We start from the raw sequence: 18,238 nt of genomic DNA on the forward strand, positions 1-18,238 counted from the left end.
GCTCTTCATTTTCCTGTGTGATAAACGAATTAAGCCTATGTAATTGATTGAGTGGGAAGGTATGTAAAATAAGAAAAAAAATATTAATTATCAAATTAAATTAAAGTATATCATAAATTTTATTTATTTTTATCTCTTAACTTTAGAGCCTAGAGGAACCAATCAATATGTATGTTGCGTAGAATAAACTCATTTAAAAGACTGGTGGCAAAACTTGAAAGTTTAAGCAGTGATGTGGAATTTCCTAATTTGTCTGAGTACTAACCCAAGGAAAATAACCAATTAAACAAAAGAAGTAATTAAGATGGAGGCGATGACTTGAAATTGCTTGATTATGATTTGACTATAAAACAATTTCTATACATGTAATTCAATGATAAAATTTACCTTAGTGAATGGTGATTATGATTTATGACACTGAAGGAAGTAATCCAGGGCTAGTGTATTTAAGTTTATTTTTTAAAAAATATTTGATTTTTAAATAATAAAAAAAGTAGTTTTATGTTTGTTCTGATCTATTTGTTTACATTATTTTTTATATAAAATAAATTATTTTTTGCTTTTTTTTAAAAATAAATCATATATTTATTTCTTCCCTAAACACTTATATAAAAAAAACATTTATTTAAAGTTATTATTTTTTAAATTTAAACAAACTGTCAAGTTATTTGGTTTTCGTTATTCCTGTTCGAGTGCTCGAGCTGTACTCATATTGACGATAAAACAATATTTATACTTGTAATTCAATGAACTATTATTTTGGTGAACACGAATCATTGATAAAACTCTTCATAACATAGCAGTAAAGAAAAACATATTTAATGATTTAAAACTATCCCATTAAAATTGATTCCATAGATTTTTTAATTTTTATTTAATAAAAAGGCGCAGTTTAGCAGGATGCATGGACCATGAGTTGATGAGCTGCAGATTGCAGAATGTGATTTGTGTCCATTGGTTGATATTTGTTTTTCCCAAATTCTGAAAAAGTTTACATTTTCAAGCCAAAAGCAAACAAAGGAGGAGACAATCCAACCACGTGACCTGTCCAAAAAAAACTTACCTTCCTGCAACCATTTTTTTTTCTTTTTCTTTTTCATCCCATTCCCATCATATTCTCATTTCTCTCTCTCATCAATCCCACACATCCAATCTCATTTTTTTCAAAAATAAAAACACACCAACAAACCTTTAATATACATTTGTTATTTACTTTTATTTTATTATTATTCCTGAAACAAGTTTTTGGTCACTGGTTATAGTTGTGCATCTACATTTGTGTCCACTTTGGCATTTTGTTTTGTCCTGTGTTTGGTTCTTTTCTTTGGTTGTGTTGTGAGCGTGCTCCTGCTCCATGCTCTCACCTCCTTTTTATTCCCTGCAACTGCAACAAAAGAAAGAAGATAATGGTATGGTAGTGCCATCACCGGGAGCCAACTACACACTCACATGGAATGAATTATAGAACCCAAACCCACACCATTCACAGATCTCAAGGATCTCACAATTTCCTTTTTTTCCCCTCAATAATAAAGTTTTGCTCTTTTTGGTCTTCTGAGTGCTCACTCCTCTTGCTTGGATTCAAATTCTCCATTTTCCAACTTGGTTTTGTGGTGGCAAAGAAAGAAGCAATTTTGGCATCTGGGTTCTGTTTGGTTTGATGTTCATTGAATTGGGTCAAAGAGAAGTTGCTGTTTTGGTGAGAGTGGGAATCTGATTCCAAAGAGTGGCTTTTTTTCTGTTTGGATAAGGTGATAGTGATATAGACTGGACCTTCTTTGTGGGAATGGGGATTCAAGTTGTTAATTATGGTGGCTTTGAGCATTTCTCAGTGGTTGTGTGAGGGAGAGACAGTTGAGGAAACTGATTGTACAGTATGGAACATAGTAGTAGTTTGGTTTTCTGGCTACTGGGGTTGCTTCTTTTGTTGTTGATGGAGATTTCTTCTGCTGCTCTTTCTCCTTCTGGCATAAACTATGAAGGTTAATGCTTTTCTTGGGATTTTTTTTTCATTTTGTTCACTGGGATCTTTGGTAAAATTTGTGAAGAGAAAGGTTGTAAATTGATGGTTTAAGGCACAAAAGATGAGCATGTTGGTCAATTTAATTATGCTGGAAACTAGTAGGCATGGTAGCTGGAAGGTTAAGGTTGATGTGATGATTCTATTTTGTGTCCTTTTTTTCATTTTCCTTAAGAATTCGAGTGCTACCTAATTTACCTATAACAAGATAGCTGCAGAGAGCTTGATATTATTCCTCTTCCCCATACCTAAGGGGTTGGGGTGGGGTCTTCACTTGCCTATTCTATTTTCTTTTTTTGGTTGATCAATTTTCCTTTTATTTGCGTGCTGGAGATACAAGAGAATTTTCAGATGAAATTTCTTACCCTCTTCTGTTTGTTCCTTGAACAGTTGTAGCTCTGATGGCCATAAAGAATGACTTGATTGATCCTCACAATGTTCTGGAAAATTGGGATATTAATTCTGTTGATCCATGTAGCTGGAGAATGATTACCTGTTCCCCTGATGGCTCTGTTTCTGCATTGTAAGTTGCTTGACTTTTAAGTGTTCTCAAAATTGGTGAAGTTTCAAGAGGTCTTGTTTAGGAAATGGACCAAACAACTTTTGCTAGTTTGATTTTCACCTAAAGGTTTTTTTCTTTTTCTCTTATCAGGGGATTGCCCAGTCAGAACTTGTCTGGTACACTATCTCCTGGGATTGGAAACCTTACTAACTTACAATCTGTGTAAGTCTATGCTAATTTTATTAAGATTCTACATATCTGGCTTTTGCTTTGAGTGTTGGTTGGGTTTGGAATCAGTACCTCTTAATTCTTATTGATCAACTCTATCCTTTCTCAATTACATTGATGCTGGATTAACTATACACGTATGCAGGTTGCTTCAGAATAATGCTATTTCTGGTAGGATTCCTGCTGCAATAGGAAGCTTGGAAAAGCTTCAGACACTTGATCTTTCCAATAATACATTTAGTGGTGAGATACCCAGTTCTTTGGGAGGCCTCAAGAACCTGAATTATTTGTAAGTTACAAAAAGCATTTATACCGAAATGATGTTAATTGATGCAGAGATTGTGAGTTTGATTATGAAATTGTTTTTTTAGCTCAATTTGAATTGTCTTATGTGCATGCCAGGAGGTTAAATAATAACAGCCTTACAGGATCCTGCCCTCAGTCTCTTAGCAACATTGAAGGTCTAACCCTTGTGTAGGTCTTTGTTACCTTGTTGCACCATTATTTTTTCTTTTTTTGCTTTATCATATTTCTGTTTTACCTTAAAAACTTAAGGGCAGATTTAAAGCTTTGATTTCTCTCTATAAAAGACTGCTATATTAACTGTTATGACTTGAATATATGTAGGGACCTCTCCTACAACAATCTGAGTGGTTCCCTGCCAAGAATATCAGCAAGAACTTTAAAGTAAGTTCATTTTGGATTCCCTCGTCCTTATTTCTATATTCAATTCAAGTTTGCAACATAGCGGTGTAGTTTAACTCTTGTTCAATTATTTACTTCAGGATTGTGGGTAACTCTTTAATTTGTGGCCCAAAAGCAAACAACTGTTCTACTATTTTACCAGAGCCACTTTCCTTCCCTCCAGATGCACTGAGAGGTGCTAATGACATCTATCTTTGAACTCTACTTTCAAATTATTTTTCTTCTAACAATTGTATGACATGCTTAAATGTGGTGATTTGGTTTTCTAGGCCAATCAGACTCTGGTAAAAAAAGCCATCATGTGGCACTTGCTTTTGGTGCAAGTTTTGGTGCTGCTTTTGTCCTTGTGATTATAGTTGGGTTTCTTGTTTGGTGGCGATATAGACGCAACCAGCAGATATTCTTTGATGTCAATGGTTAGTCCTTGCTAAAGCCTCTCCCACTTTCCTTTTTATAATTCTATTTCCTAATATCTCTAATGCATTATCAGTGAACTTTGTGGCAAAATTCGTAAAGAATCTGATGGTCATCATTGTACTGTTGGAGCACACAATTGTTAAAGATTTTTTTCTTCAAGGAATAAACATCTTAAATGCTAGTATCGATTCATGTTTGTCACACTGTCTAAGTTAATTGACCTACTCCTACCTAACGTTGTGCTATGTTGCTTCCAATAGACTTTTGTGTATTTTTTACCATTCAACATGTTGCATTATTTCTTGATTGTTTTTATTATTTTCCAACTACTCTTAAGCTTTTTCAATCAACAACTGTAAGACTTATCATGCATGAAATGAAGTATGACTACAAGATGTTTTCCCTAATGGTGACTTTTTGCAACACGAGCAATAAAATGATCTCAATTCTGTTTTTTTTTTCTTGAAAATATTATTGGAAATCCCAGCTGCAAAATTTAATTTGGTGTTATGCACAATTGTGTAATCAGTATATTAGAAGATAAAATTTGAGAGTGAACATTACCGTTTGTCGTATGTGTAATTCATAACTTAAAAATCATCTTCTTTGAAGGGAAGAGGAGCAGTTCACGTTGGCATGTTGTGTGCATTTATAGTTGAACACAATATAATTATAAATCTACTCCCCCTATGTGCTCTAAGCTTTTGTTGTGTTCCTGTACCAATATACCATGCGTTCTGGAGTTCCAAATTTCGTTCTGTTTCTCTGATGTTCAATTTAAACTTTGTGTGTGTTTATTATTTGGCTTCTCTTCATTTTATGTATATTCAGTAAAATCCGTTATTTGGCAGAACATTATGATCCAGAGGTGCGTCTTGGTCATTTAAAAAGGTTTTCATTCAAAGAGCTTCGAGCTGCAACTGACCATTTCAACTCAAAGAACATTCTTGGAAGAGGTGGCTTTGGAATAGTTTACAAGGCATGCTTGAATGATGGGTCTGTTGTGGCTGTCAAAAGGTTAAAGGACTATAATGCAGCCGGTGGTGAGATCCAATTTCAGACAGAAGTTGAGACCATAAGTTTGGCTGTCCACCGGAATCTTCTGCGGCTTTCGGGGTTTTGCAGTACTCAGCATGAAAGGCTCCTTGTTTATCCCTACATGTCTAATGGCAGTGTAGCCTCTAGATTAAAAGGTTAGCTCATTGAATTTTTCATTAAGCTGCTCATGGTTGAGGTTGATATTTATACTCTAAATCCTCAACATCATTTTGAACTCTACCTTATTTGTCTTTGGTTTTGGATTTATGTACCAGATCACATTCACGGTCGGCCAGCTTTAGATTGGACGAGGCGAAAGAGAATAGCTTTAGGTACAGCAAGAGGGTTGGTTTACTTGCATGAGCAATGTGACCCTAAAATTATTCACCGCGATGTCAAAGCAGCAAACATTTTGCTAGATGAAGACTTTGAAGCTGTTGTTGGTGATTTTGGTTTAGCTAAGCTTCTGGATCATAGAGATTCGCATGTGACCACTGCTGTGCGTGGCACTGTCGGTCACATTGCTCCAGAGTATCTATCCACTGGCCAATCATCAGAAAAAACTGATGTGTTTGGGTTTGGAATCTTGCTGCTTGAACTGATCACAGGTCATAAGGCTCTAGATTTTGGGCGAGCGGCAAACCAGAAAGGTGTAATGCTTGATTGGGTAAGCTCTCCAACTTTTTTCAACATCTCTTTTCTCCTTTAGTTAGCATATCAAGCTTTTTACCTTGATAAAAAATATCAAGCTTTTTACAAGTTCTAGCAATATTATTATTTCCACAACTTACCATGAATGATTTGTTGGCACTAGGAACAACTTTCTTCTTAAATGCAAAACTTGTCTTCCTTGAATTTTATGGAAAGAGTACTTGAGTCTCTTCTTAACAGGAGCTGGTATTAATAAAACAGTTTTGTTAACATTAATAATCTCTAGGTCTGATTCTAAGCAACTAAAATTGAAAGGTTTTTATAGGGAAATAAATCATTATTACAAAACAAATACAAAAGTTTAATATAAATGTTATTTTAATAAAAACCTTACATTCTGAGCTGTTTAAAATCAGCCTTAAGTGCATTATTGATTAGCTAGCAGGGAACTGTTTTAGCCTAGCTGGTGGTCTTGAATTCGAGTTCTCAGGATGCAATTGGATTAAAAAAATGTAGGGAGGGTTTTGGTACCTTTAGGGATCCTGATCGACTTCAGCCCTCAATAGGATGAGTCAGTCCTCCAAAAAAACTCATAAGGGTTGATATTGACAAAAATGTTAAAAGAATTGGCCACTTAAGATGCAATATATTTATTTTTTTGCTCTTAGTAATTGGATCTAAAAGATAAATTTTCTATCTCTTCAATCACCACTCTTTTGTTCAATGTGCTGAATCAAACAACTTTCAGGTTAAGAAGCTCCACCAGGATGGAAGATTGAGTCAAATGGTAGACAAAGATCTAAAGGGCAACTTCGATCTGATTGAACTAGAAGAAATGGTTCAGGTTGCACTCTTGTGTACACAATTCAATCCTTCGCACCGCCCCAAGATGTCAGAAGTATTGAAGATGTTAGAAGGGGATGGCTTAGCTGAGAGATGGGAGGCCTCACAGAGGATTGAAACACCAAGGTTTCGGTCTTGTGAGCCTCAAAGATATTCAGATTTAATAGAGGAATCTTCACTCGTAGTTGAAGCCATGGAGCTTTCTGGTCCTAGGTGACAAACAAGTATCTTGGTTTTCCACTATAGCTCCTTGTTTAAAAGGTGTAGTTTAAATGTTAAATATGACATTGTCATTCGTGTCAATAGCTATGTAATGCTCGTATTCATCTGTAAAAAGAAAAAAAAAAAAGAGGAAAGTCATGTATAAGTATCTTCTTTGTTGGAATGTTGATTTAGTTGCTTCAGAAAAATTTTGAATCAATGTTAGAAAATTGTATGTAGTTGCACCCAACATGTTCTTGCTGTTGATCTTGGTGGCTAAGCAATCTCATGGAGCCAGTTGAGTAAAATGGTCTTTAGCTCATCTTCATCATAAACTCATATATTTCATTGGTAGGTTACCATAAGACTTGTAGCAAGCTCAGGCTTTGGAATAAGCAACTTAAAAAAAGAGAGAGAAAAGAAAAATGCATGGGACGAATGTGACTTAGTCTCATATTCAGAATTAACCTCATAATCAGCTTAAAGTATTGAAGTTTGTAGGGATATCCTCGGGTTCCATTAGAGTTAAATGTTGTAATTATAGTGGTTAAAAAAAATACTCATTCACAAGAGAGATAATCAATATGAATTTTAAATAGTGTGTTCATAAATCTGAAAGAAAGAGGATGCTCATATGAGATCAAATGAAGTCACAATTTTCTTCCACTATGATCAATTAGCTAGTGTGGATGTATTATGTTGATCACAAATTTATTGGTTTTGCTAGTGAGAAGCTAGTTTTCCTTTTTACTTTTTATTTCTTCATTTTAAGTCTCTTCAAAATGATAATTCATTATATGAATGGAATCTTATAAAATAATAATAAAAAAGTAAATTACATTGATACTTTTGTCAAATTTCTGGACACCCCTTTGTATTTTGTATTCTTACACAAACTTCTCTTAATTGTTTGAAAATATTACAATAATATCTTATATATTACATTAACCTTTTAATTGTTTTAAAAAAAATATTACATCATACCCGGTAAGAGAGATTGTTACCTGTTATAAATGTTTATAAAGTAGGAAATTACATGCAATCTCATGAAATCTTGAAAGTTTTGTGTAAATGATATTAATAGAAATTTTGTCCTTACAATAATTAATAGCTAAAATTATTATTTAAAAAAAGTTAGATAAAACTTGTAATGAATAACCTAATTGTGGTTGTCCATATTATATCTATAAATAAGTTATTCCTTTTGGAACAAATATATATAATTATTATTTTTTCTAAACTCTTATATTCTCTACTTTTCTCCCCGCTCTTCTTCTTGTTATATTTTATTTAACCATCATCTCAGTTTAATTTAGGTTTCAGTTTCTTATTTTTTTAAATTTAGTTTTAATCTTTTAACTTAATTTTCTATTCCAACATATTCTTCATAATGGTGACAAGAGGATTGATCCAACATCTTCTTCGCGATCACCTCTATCTTTCAATTTAATAAATGCATCATATATAATAACGTTTAACATTTTTAATTGAGTTTCAAAATGTTGTTGTTTTAACTAAGGTTCATTCTTTTTTCTCATCATTCTTCATCTTCTTTTCATCTCATCTCACCAGTTATTTTTTCTTTTTCGGACTATTGCGCTACAATTGTGGAACCTCCACCTTCCATTATTCTTGCTAGATTTGTCATTTGAGTGCTATTTTTGTCAAATTTTGTCTAACCCTAAACTCCTTTTTCGATCATCATGAAACATGTGAACCTCCTTAATCATAACTATGTTGAACCACCAACCTCCATGTAACATGATTGTTTTCCCTTGTGCTAAAACAAACTCCACACTCAAATAGATCCCTAACTCAGTCTCCACCACCAAACAACCTTAATCAATAAATAACATAAGCACCATAAACATGTGCTTCCACATGCTCTATGCCCCCGTCATTTATGCCCAAACAGAACCGTCATCACTTAGCTTGAAACTATCATCCAAATCTTAAACACCATAATTGCAAAGGGCATTATTAGCGATGGTTTATGGATGAGGTTATGTTGGGGTGGAAAATGAAAGGCGGCGGAAACAATTGGAAAATGGAAACAAGGAACTTTGAGAGTAAAAAATAACAATAACAATAACTAAAAGTATGTATCCAAAGATACTATAGAAGAAAATAAAAAGAAAAAATTAAATAAACTTTTTTATGAGGTATAATTAATTTATACATAATTTATAGAAACAAGATTGTCTCCAATAAAAAATACATGTGCTCCAAATAAAAAAAAATGTATAATTTATAAAGATTTTCTCGTATTTTCAAAATTTAATTTTTAACTTATATATAAACTAGTTATAGAGAAATTAATTTCATAATTCCTTCTTATTTTCTTTTATATTAGTACTTTTAGAAAAAAAATATCCAAAGATGCACTAATTAGCATGCTAAATGATCTGAGTTGAAGATGATTGTATGAACATTATATTTTAACTTTATTGTTACTATTGTAAAAAAAAACTTTTTTTGGATTCAATTAATCGTATTAATATTTTTTATGTATCTCTATTAGCTTGAAAGACAAAGGTAACATTGAGGAAAACATTGAAGAAAAAAGATAACTTAGAGGATAAAAATGGCATCTAAATCAAACTTAATTGAAGAAAATATTTTTATTATTATTTTTAAATTAAGGAAAAGTAGATTTTAAAATATTCATTCTAAGATAATCTGAGTTTTAATACAATTTATAATTAATAATTAGACTTTAACTGTACGCATAAACGAAGAAAATACAAATCAGTGGATCTGGCCGAGAAACTGGCACATTGTATGAAGTTAGGATGGACCATCAATTTATAAATTGAAGGATGTTACTATTTGCACCCATTTTCTACTTATGCACCCCCTTCATCTCTTCTTTTCTAAAATTACCCTTACTGGAAATTTATCGCTGGAGTTTAGTTTCCAAGCAACATATGCTTCCTTAATCTTTACCTTTTCCTTCAACTCAGCAAACCCCCTTCACCCAACGCCAACAACGCATGCCCTTCGCTGGTATTTGCTTCTCCTCTGGCACTATGGGATGCATAGAAAGTGCAAGAGACAAAAAAACTAAAATTTTATGCACGTGTAAACACTTTACTTGTAGTTCCTATGGCATAGAAAGTGATGGTTAATAATCAGATAACTTCATGAAATTGCTAGAAAACCAAAAATCACATGAAAGTAAGTATTAATATGCCGTTTTCTGCTAACATGTCTTTGACTCTCGGTCTTCAACACTGAAGCTGGTTATATGAAAGATCTCAGAATAATGTGAAGAAGCTAATTTTAAAACTTAGAAGATGAAACAATTTCATTAGGCCAAGTGGAATTATCATAATACATGATGGCAATCAGCTATGAGCAATGATGTATTTGAAAGAAATAAATCCATGAATCTTTGACGCGATTAAGGACTAAATGCCTAGAATATAAGATACAAAATATGAGAAAGTAAATTTACAGTTCCAAAATTAAAAAATGAACTATTGTCACTACCACAAATTTCTGAATTACTCAATGAGGTATACAAGTAGCATTCAAAATAGAACTCAAAAATTTTTTTTACTGGCACTTGTCCACTCAGGCACTTGCTCAGTGAGCAAGTTTCCTGTTAAATATCTAAAGTAAAATAGAATAGAAGAACCGAAACATAGAGCACATCAGTTACTGATGAAGCTATCAAAATGATAAATAAGCTAGTTACCTGTAATGATTCCTAGCCATGCTTTCTTTTTTCTTTCCTAAGTACAATTTGATTCATTCCTAACCTATAACATTGTTAGAATAACTGCATAGATATTTTGATTGAATTAGAGATGCTAGCTTTTAAATTTGTATGGGATTTTGTTGTCTCTTTGCCAGCCCAATAGAAGTGGATCTATAAATCCTTACTACTCACATGAGATGAAAATTGTTTTATGAGTTCCTTTTCAACTTCTTGTGAAAGGGATCTAAAGTGTAAACATTGATTGATGTCATCCTAAAGGAAACTAGTGACTTGTTGGATAAAATCGTGTACTTGAATATAACATCTAACAGACGCCTCCCTAAGCAGCTATATGTGCTATCAGCTGTATACATTATCTAAGCAAAGTATGGCTTTACTGTGTAGTCTCCATTTTCCAAGCAAAATCCATAATAAGTCAAAGATATGGGGGAAATACGTGCATTCTTATATAATTCGGCATCAGTCATATAAAGCCTGGTTTCATTTTCTGTGGCATAGGCTGGAAGCTTTCCTTGTTTAGCTAAAGTATCATTGACCACGAAGTGACCTGTGTTGCTAAATGTCCAATTATTTCTACTTTGTTTAAAAACTGTTGGTCCAGCTGAATCCATATCTTCATCATATGTTATATCTCCAACAACAACCTGCTTTCCACCACAATTTATATGTAGAGATTCAACATCTGTAACAAGAAGCAAAGGATCAGAATTTGAAACCATTAGAAGATTCAAGCACAGAAGGAAAGTAACAAGAAAAGGTAACTCATTCAAATTATATTGTTCCATTCGCTCATTATTTTTTATCTCTTTTTCCTTTTCAGCGTTCCCTGGACATGCACATAGCACGAGCTTTATAGCATTAGGGTATCCTTTTCTTTTCTGATGTCAATGATGAAGGATGCAGGGAATCAAATTGAATTAAAGGAATCCAGGCAATAGAAAACAGTTTAAGTTGCTGCCTACGGTGGTGAACAAGTATTACAATGATAGCCTGATAATATCACTAAGATAGTTTACTTTACACAAATTACATATTTCATTAACTTATTTTTTGTACAGGTTTTGGTGCTGTTTTCACAAGAAACTGGTGCTCTGAGGGAGCAAGAAGTGGACACAAATAAAAACATAAAGAACATAAATGCACTTGAGAAAGAAAAAATGAAAGGGTCTGTATGTACATTTATAAAAGTGATTTTTTTTTTTTACATACATTTATAAATGTTAGCACATGAGATATAAAACATACAAGTTAGCCCTTCCAAAGCTTGCAAACAAGTTCCTATGGCATAGAAACAGATTTTTACTACTCAGATAGCTTCATGAAATAGCTAGAAAACAAAATACATGAAAGTAAGTATTCATATGCAGAAAAATAAAACATTGCAACTGACATCTTGGTTCACACATACGATCTTCCTAGAAGATTTAATTGACCTTGGCATGGATTATTGATCAATTTCCAAACTCATGAACACTGTTTCAGGTGATCAATCTCACTTTTCTATGGCAGCAATTGATACAATACTTCCAAAATGGATCATACAGGCATTGAATACATGGGACACTTCCTTGAACATAATCATGATTTCTATTGCTTTCATAAATACAGTTGTGTGGAGTAGCACTGACCCAAATAGAACAAACATACAAATATGAAGTTTTGTCTAGATCCCTATTACATACATGCACACTATATGGAAAATGTCTAGATCCCGATTTTACATGGATAATTATACTACTAATCATTTTTTAGTATTTATTTATTTTGCATGATAGTTTCAAATGATGTGATAGATAGACCTCAAAATTATGTGGAAAAAATTCAACATCAGTCACCAATACAAAATCTAAACAAACTAGTGATACATACTTTCAAGTAAGAGCAAAACATGGCATCCTTCTACAGTACTTAGTATCATACCAACACCATATTACAAGAGCTAATCCAGAACAACAAAACTTTGCAAGCAATGTGTGGTGGTAATAGCTCCACCGCGAACAAGATATTAACCTAAGATTCCCATTCAAAAAAGAACAACTGGAAGTTGGCACAAATATGGTTCTGGATGCAGTAATACAAGATAACCAAGACTACCACAAGTCATGAAAAAAATTATTGCAATTTGTTCGGCCATATTCAACGCATGCAAATATCTTGATATAAAATCACAAAACAAATATCAAAAGAATGCCGAATTGTGAGCAATAATATAAAAACTATACTAAAAAGATAAGCACCAATGATATCTGAACTTTAAAATTGTAAAAATTCTCAGCATAAGCATGTATAGTCAAACAAACCTGATTCATGACTTCCTTTATCAATTCTTGTGCAATTTGAATTTGCCTCTTATCACCAGTAACTTGGACAGTCCTTTCTTTGGAATCATCCCCTTCTGGAAGATGTTGAGGTATCAACTAAAACATGAAAAAAAAAACATCGTCAAAATACACAAGCTAAATCCAAAACAGGAGAATGAAAGGAGAAAATCTACAAGAATCTCATCAATCAACACCCTCAAGTGCCAAACGCTTCTGTAATGTTTTAATTAAGAATAAAGGAAAGAGATTATTAAAATAATATAAAAATAAATCCCGTCTATATCAGCTTAATCCTTTTCCAATTTGAATTTAGATCCCGTCTGAACCACACATGTTTAGTACAAAAATAAAAAGGTTCAAGGTAAACGATAACAACTACCTGGATGCGCGCCCCGGATTTGCTCTGCAGGCTTTTAATTGTTTCCCCACCTCTCCCTATGATTAATCCAACCTGCATAAAAGAAATCGATGTTACTCAAGGTTATATACATAAAAATAAAACACGAATAATAACCTTTAAAGGTAAAAAGAATGGCAACATTATTAGTTTATCACCTTTTCATTTGGTACTCGTTTTTTGCTCTAAGTGCAGATCATTTAAAATTTTTCTCAGCCATAAAACATGATTAACAAATGTTGTTGCAGCGATGAACTTTGCTTCGACGGTTGATTGAGTCACAATTTCTTGCTTCTTTGAACTCCAAGTAAATATTCCTAATCCGAAGTTGAAACAAAAAACAGAAGTGTTCTTCATGTCATCTAAAGACCGAGCCCAATCACTATCAGAATAACCTTGCAACTCAAAGCTTGGTGTGAGGCAAAACTTAACAACAAAGCTTACAGTTCCCTTGACATATCTGAGAACTCTTTTTGCAGCTCTAAGATGAGACCCATTAGCACAATTCATAAATCTTGAAAGAACACTTACAACATACATAATATCTGACCTTGTTGTTGTTAGATACATCAAGCAGCCAACCAAACTTCTATATTCGAATTCATCCACTTTAGTTGTTCCATCATCCTTGCACAACTTCTATTTTTGACACATAGGAGTGCTCATACTCTTATAGTTACCCATGCAGAACTTCTCAGGATCTCCCCTGCATACTTTGCTGACAAATGAATATTTCATTTTGTCTCTGCTTTATTTCTATTCCAAGGAAATAAGACGTTTCTCCAAGATCAGTCATCTCAAAGACTTGCATCATGTCTTCTTTGAATTGTTGAATAAGCTCAATGTTGCAACCAATGACTAAGAGATCATCCACATATAAGGATACCACAAAAAAAAATATCACTGTCACCTTTAACATATAAAGTAGACTCACTAAAGCTTTTAACAAAGCCTAGCAGGTATTCGTCAATTCTACTATACCAGGCTCTTGGAGCCTGCTTCAAGCCGAATAGTGCCTTCTTTAATAGATACACCTTGTCTTCATCTCCTTTTGCAGCAAAGCCTTCAAGTTGCTCAACATAAATTTCTTCCTTTAGGAAGCCATTTAAAAAGGCTGACTTGACATCAAACTGATAAATCTTCCATTGTTTTTGTGTTGTAATAGCTAGTAACATTCTGATTGTATCTAGCCTTGCAACTGGAGCAAAAGTATCAAAATAATCTACTCCAAAAACTTGAGCATACCCTTTTACCACTAACATTGCTTTATATTTCTTAATTGAGCCATCTGTATTTTTCTTTTTTCTGAACACCCACTTTACTCCAATCACCTTATGATGTTGAGGTCTTTCAACTAATTTCCAGGTCTGATTTTTTTCGATCATAATGAGCTCTTCCTACATAGCATCCCTCCATTTAGGATTTTTTTTCTACTTCCTGATATCTCGCTGGTTCAAACACAACAAAATTGCACCTTTGATGTATGTCAGCAATTAATCTAGTGTCGCGAATAGGAGGATGATCAACTAACTCTTCTTGATTCAAATCATCAGTTTGCTGATTTTTTTCATCGTTTAGCTCCACTTCTCATTCTCCATGAAACTTACTTCCCTACTTACTAGAATTTTTCTTGTGTCAGGTTGAAAAATTCTATAAGCTTTAGATGTTAGGCTATACCCGATAAATATGTCGGGCTCCGTTCTTTTGTCCAATTTGTCTCGCTTAACCTATGGTACATTCGTAAAACACAAACAACCGAGAACTTTCAGATTTTTTAATTGTGGCTTAAAGCCATACCAGGCCTCAAAAGGAGCCATCAACTGCTTTTGTGGGAAGTCTATTCAACAAAAATACAACAGTATTTGCTGCCTTCGCCCAATATTCGTTGGGAAGTTCCTTCTCATGAAGCAGACATCTAGCCATCTCCATTATGGTTCTATTTTTTCGCTCACTGACCCCATTTTGTTGTGGAGTGTATGATGCTCTAAGTTGATGCTCAATTTCATCCTCCTCACAGAATTTATCAAATTCATTTGAGGTGTATTCCTTGTCGTTATCTGACCTTAAAGCTTGAATTCTAAAGCCACTTTGGTTCTCAATCCAGTTCTTGAATTTGAAGAACACACATGCAACCTCTGACTTGAACCTGAGAAAATAGATCCAACACATCCTTGTATAATCGTCAATAAAAACAATGTAATATTTACTTCCATTTAGTGAAGGAGTTTTATGAGGTCCGACAACATCTGTATGAATGAGTTGCAGCTTCATGTTAGCTCTCCAAGCTCTCTTTTTGAAAGGAAGCTTTGCTTGTTTACCAAAATGGCATGTCTTGCAACTTGGTAGATTGAACTCAATATGAGGCAAGCCACGAACTAACTCCTTCTTTTGCATATTCAAAATTGCTGGGTGATGAAAATGACCTAGCCTCTTATGCCAATTCTCTGTGTTGGTCATAACAGTCATATAAGTTGCTTGCTCCTCCTCCATTGCGTCAAGTGAGAAACTTTTACCTCTCATTTTAATTCTTATGACCTCATTGTCATATGGATCCTTGATCGTGCACTGCTTGTTTTCAAAGAAAACTTTGAATCCCTTCTCAAGTAGCTGTCCAACACTCAGTAAATTCTAATCAATGTCAGGTACATACAAAACATTAGAAATTTGTTTTGTACTTGTGCTACTCTCTATAATAATAGTTCTCTTCCCTTTGACAATAACGTAATCACCATTGCCAATTCTGACTTTGGATTGTCCAAATCTCTAAAGAGTTCTTCATTACTGGTCATGTGATTAGTACAACCACTGTCTACAAGCCAACAATCACTAGAGCTTGAACTGTTGCTTGTAAAACATCATGCTATGAACAATTGTTGCTCTTCCTCTTGTTCACTTACTGCTTAGGCATCATTCTTCCGTTGAGAATTGCTTTTTCATATTCTTTCATGGTGGCCAAGTTTATTGCACTTCCCACACTTTACATCAGGTCTTCTCCAACATTTGAAAGGAGGACGACCCTTCTTGTTACAATGTTTGCAAGGAGGAAAGTCCTTCTTTTTTTCGTCAGCTGTAACACTTAGGTTGAAATTCTTCTTAAAACTCCTCCTTTTGTCTTTCTCTCCTTGATTGCTTTGTAAGTTAGCCTGCAATTCTCCTTCCACATAATCTTCACTTCTCATCAGTCTCCTTTGTTCTTGAGCCTGTAAGGCATTGTTTAGTTCTGCCAAGGTGATTTTTGATAGATCTTTGCTATTTTTCATGGTAGATATAGTAGCATCAAATCTTTTAGGAGGGTTACAAGTATTTTCTGAACAATTCTAGAATCTGAAAAGTCAGAACCAAGCAGTCTTATTTGGTTAGCAATGTTAAGAAGTTTATCCGTGTACTCATTGATTGTCTTTGACTCCTTCATTCGCTGCATTTGGAACGCACGAATTAGATTGAGCACTTGCATACCTTTAACTTTGTCATCTCCTTCATATTCTGTTTTAAGGAAATTTCAAACTTCAAATGTTGAGTTTTGGTGCATGATTTTGATAAAAATCTCTTCTGATACAGCGACAAATAATGTAGTTTTTGCCTTTGACTTCCTTGATTTCTTTAAAGTATGACTCTTCAGTTGAGTCATGGTTGGGTTATCTGTTAAGGGAAGAACTTCATAGTCTTCCTCAACAGCTTTCCAAAGATCATTCGCTTCGAGGTGGATTTTCATCCTAGTTGCCCATGATTTATAATTTTTACCATTAAACACTGGTGGCACTAATGTTGTAATGGGTGTTTTAGAATCCATGTTATGGATTGAATCAAGGAAGGTAAGATTTGCTATTGAATTACTAACATATCCCCTGGAGAAAAATAACTCCTGATACTAGTTTGTTGAATATATATTAAAGAAGAGGAGAACTGAATATGGTAAATAACCAAAATGCACACTTTTATTGCTTGCATCAGATGTTACTTAAATAAATTGTGTTAAAAACTCAAAAACAACAAATAACAACTAACTAGCTAAACTACAACTAAGCTTAAGCCACTAAATGACTTGTACATAATCGTCAAACAACCTAACAACAAACTCCTTAAACTTAGTAAATAAATTAAAAATGAAAATAAAAAATCAAAGTTATTGATGCACATATTTCCACACGTTCAAACATAATCTAACAATAATAACTCTAACAATTATTATCTAACAATAATGACTAAGGGTTATTATCTAACAATAGTTATAATCTAACAATAATGACTCTAACGGTTAATAACTTTAACGGTAAGTAGAATATTTCTGTCTCGGTCACAAATCCAATTTTTTTTTTACATAAACAAAGAAAATTAAGTAATTTTATTACAACTTATATTAATTGATATCTGCCTCACAAATACCTTTATATCCTATCTTTGCCTCGATTGTTAACAAGTAGAAATATATCTATTTAAATTATCTGCATTTATTCATTTAAAGTATTTATCTATTATGCACCGCACATTTTATCCATAAATATTTGCAACACAAATATTTTTGTTATTCCTAAATATCACTCAATTACAAAATGTCACATATTAAATTTGTTAACTGTTATTAAACTACCTTAAAAGTGTTATACCAAACATGATTTCTAAATGATTGGCTGTAAAGTTCATCACCAAAATTAATTTTTCTTGTAATGAACTAAGTAGTGCTTAAATAGGATTTTAATTTGGCAAAGTTGCTTTCCAATTCACTTGCTGAAACAAATATGGCATTTTATTTGTAAATTTTGTATCATCATAATCACCACCTGTAATCATCAATTCATCATGATTATATAAAATTGGTAGGAGTATAATAGGCCTCGAATTGCATGTGGTCCTGTCTTCAATTGGATCAAAAAGGAATTGCATGTGGTAGCAATTGTCACTAACGTCATTCTTCAACGCCACCGATGCAATTTAATTTTTTTGGTGATGAACCTATGCGATGAGATTATTAGAGTATGGAAAAAATTAGAATTTGCAGTAACTGTTGCGTCGAGATTTGAATTTAAGAACCCAACTCATGCCCATTCCGTTGAAAGGGAAGGAAAAGTAATAATCAGTTTAAAACCGTTTCATTCCCAATTTTCTAATTATAGACACCATTTCCTAAAATTTAGAACCAATTCTTTTTTATTTTTTCGGCATTTATTTAGAAACTAAATCTAAACATTTCAAT

General features: G+C 33.4%; 1 protein-coding gene and 1 long non-coding RNA gene across 2 annotated transcripts; one reads left to right on the plus strand and one right to left on the minus strand.

Annotated features, from left to right (window-relative positions):
• Positions 1–1,041: 1,041 nt before the first annotated feature.
• On the plus strand, positions 1,042–6,913 carry LOC100784164 (protein NSP-INTERACTING KINASE 3). The gene is made up of 11 exons (XM_003519594.5): positions 1,042–1,982; positions 2,411–2,543; positions 2,673–2,744; positions 2,896–3,039; positions 3,153–3,224; positions 3,378–3,437; positions 3,536–3,630; positions 3,725–3,871; positions 4,724–5,065; positions 5,186–5,577; positions 6,310–6,913. The coding sequence occupies exons 1-11, from the start codon at positions 1,877–1,879 to the stop codon at positions 6,619–6,621; spliced, it is 1,875 nt and encodes a 624-aa protein (XP_003519642.1). The 5' UTR covers positions 1,042–1,876; the 3' UTR covers positions 6,622–6,913.
• Positions 6,914–10,512: 3,599 nt separating this feature from the next.
• LOC106795328 (uncharacterized) lies at positions 10,513–13,177 on the minus strand. The gene is made up of 3 exons (XR_001383762.3): positions 13,030–13,177; positions 12,630–12,746; positions 10,513–11,011 (listed from the first exon to the last, which is right to left on the minus strand). It is a non-coding gene; the product is annotated as an uncharacterized lncRNA (long non-coding RNA).
• Between the last annotated feature and the right edge of the window lie 5,061 nt (positions 13,178–18,238).

The sequence above is a fragment of the Glycine max genome, chromosome 2, assembly GCF_000004515.6.
Source record: "Glycine max cultivar Williams 82 chromosome 2, Glycine_max_v4.0, whole genome shotgun sequence".
Taxonomy (NCBI): domain Eukaryota; kingdom Viridiplantae; phylum Streptophyta; class Magnoliopsida; order Fabales; family Fabaceae; genus Glycine; species Glycine max.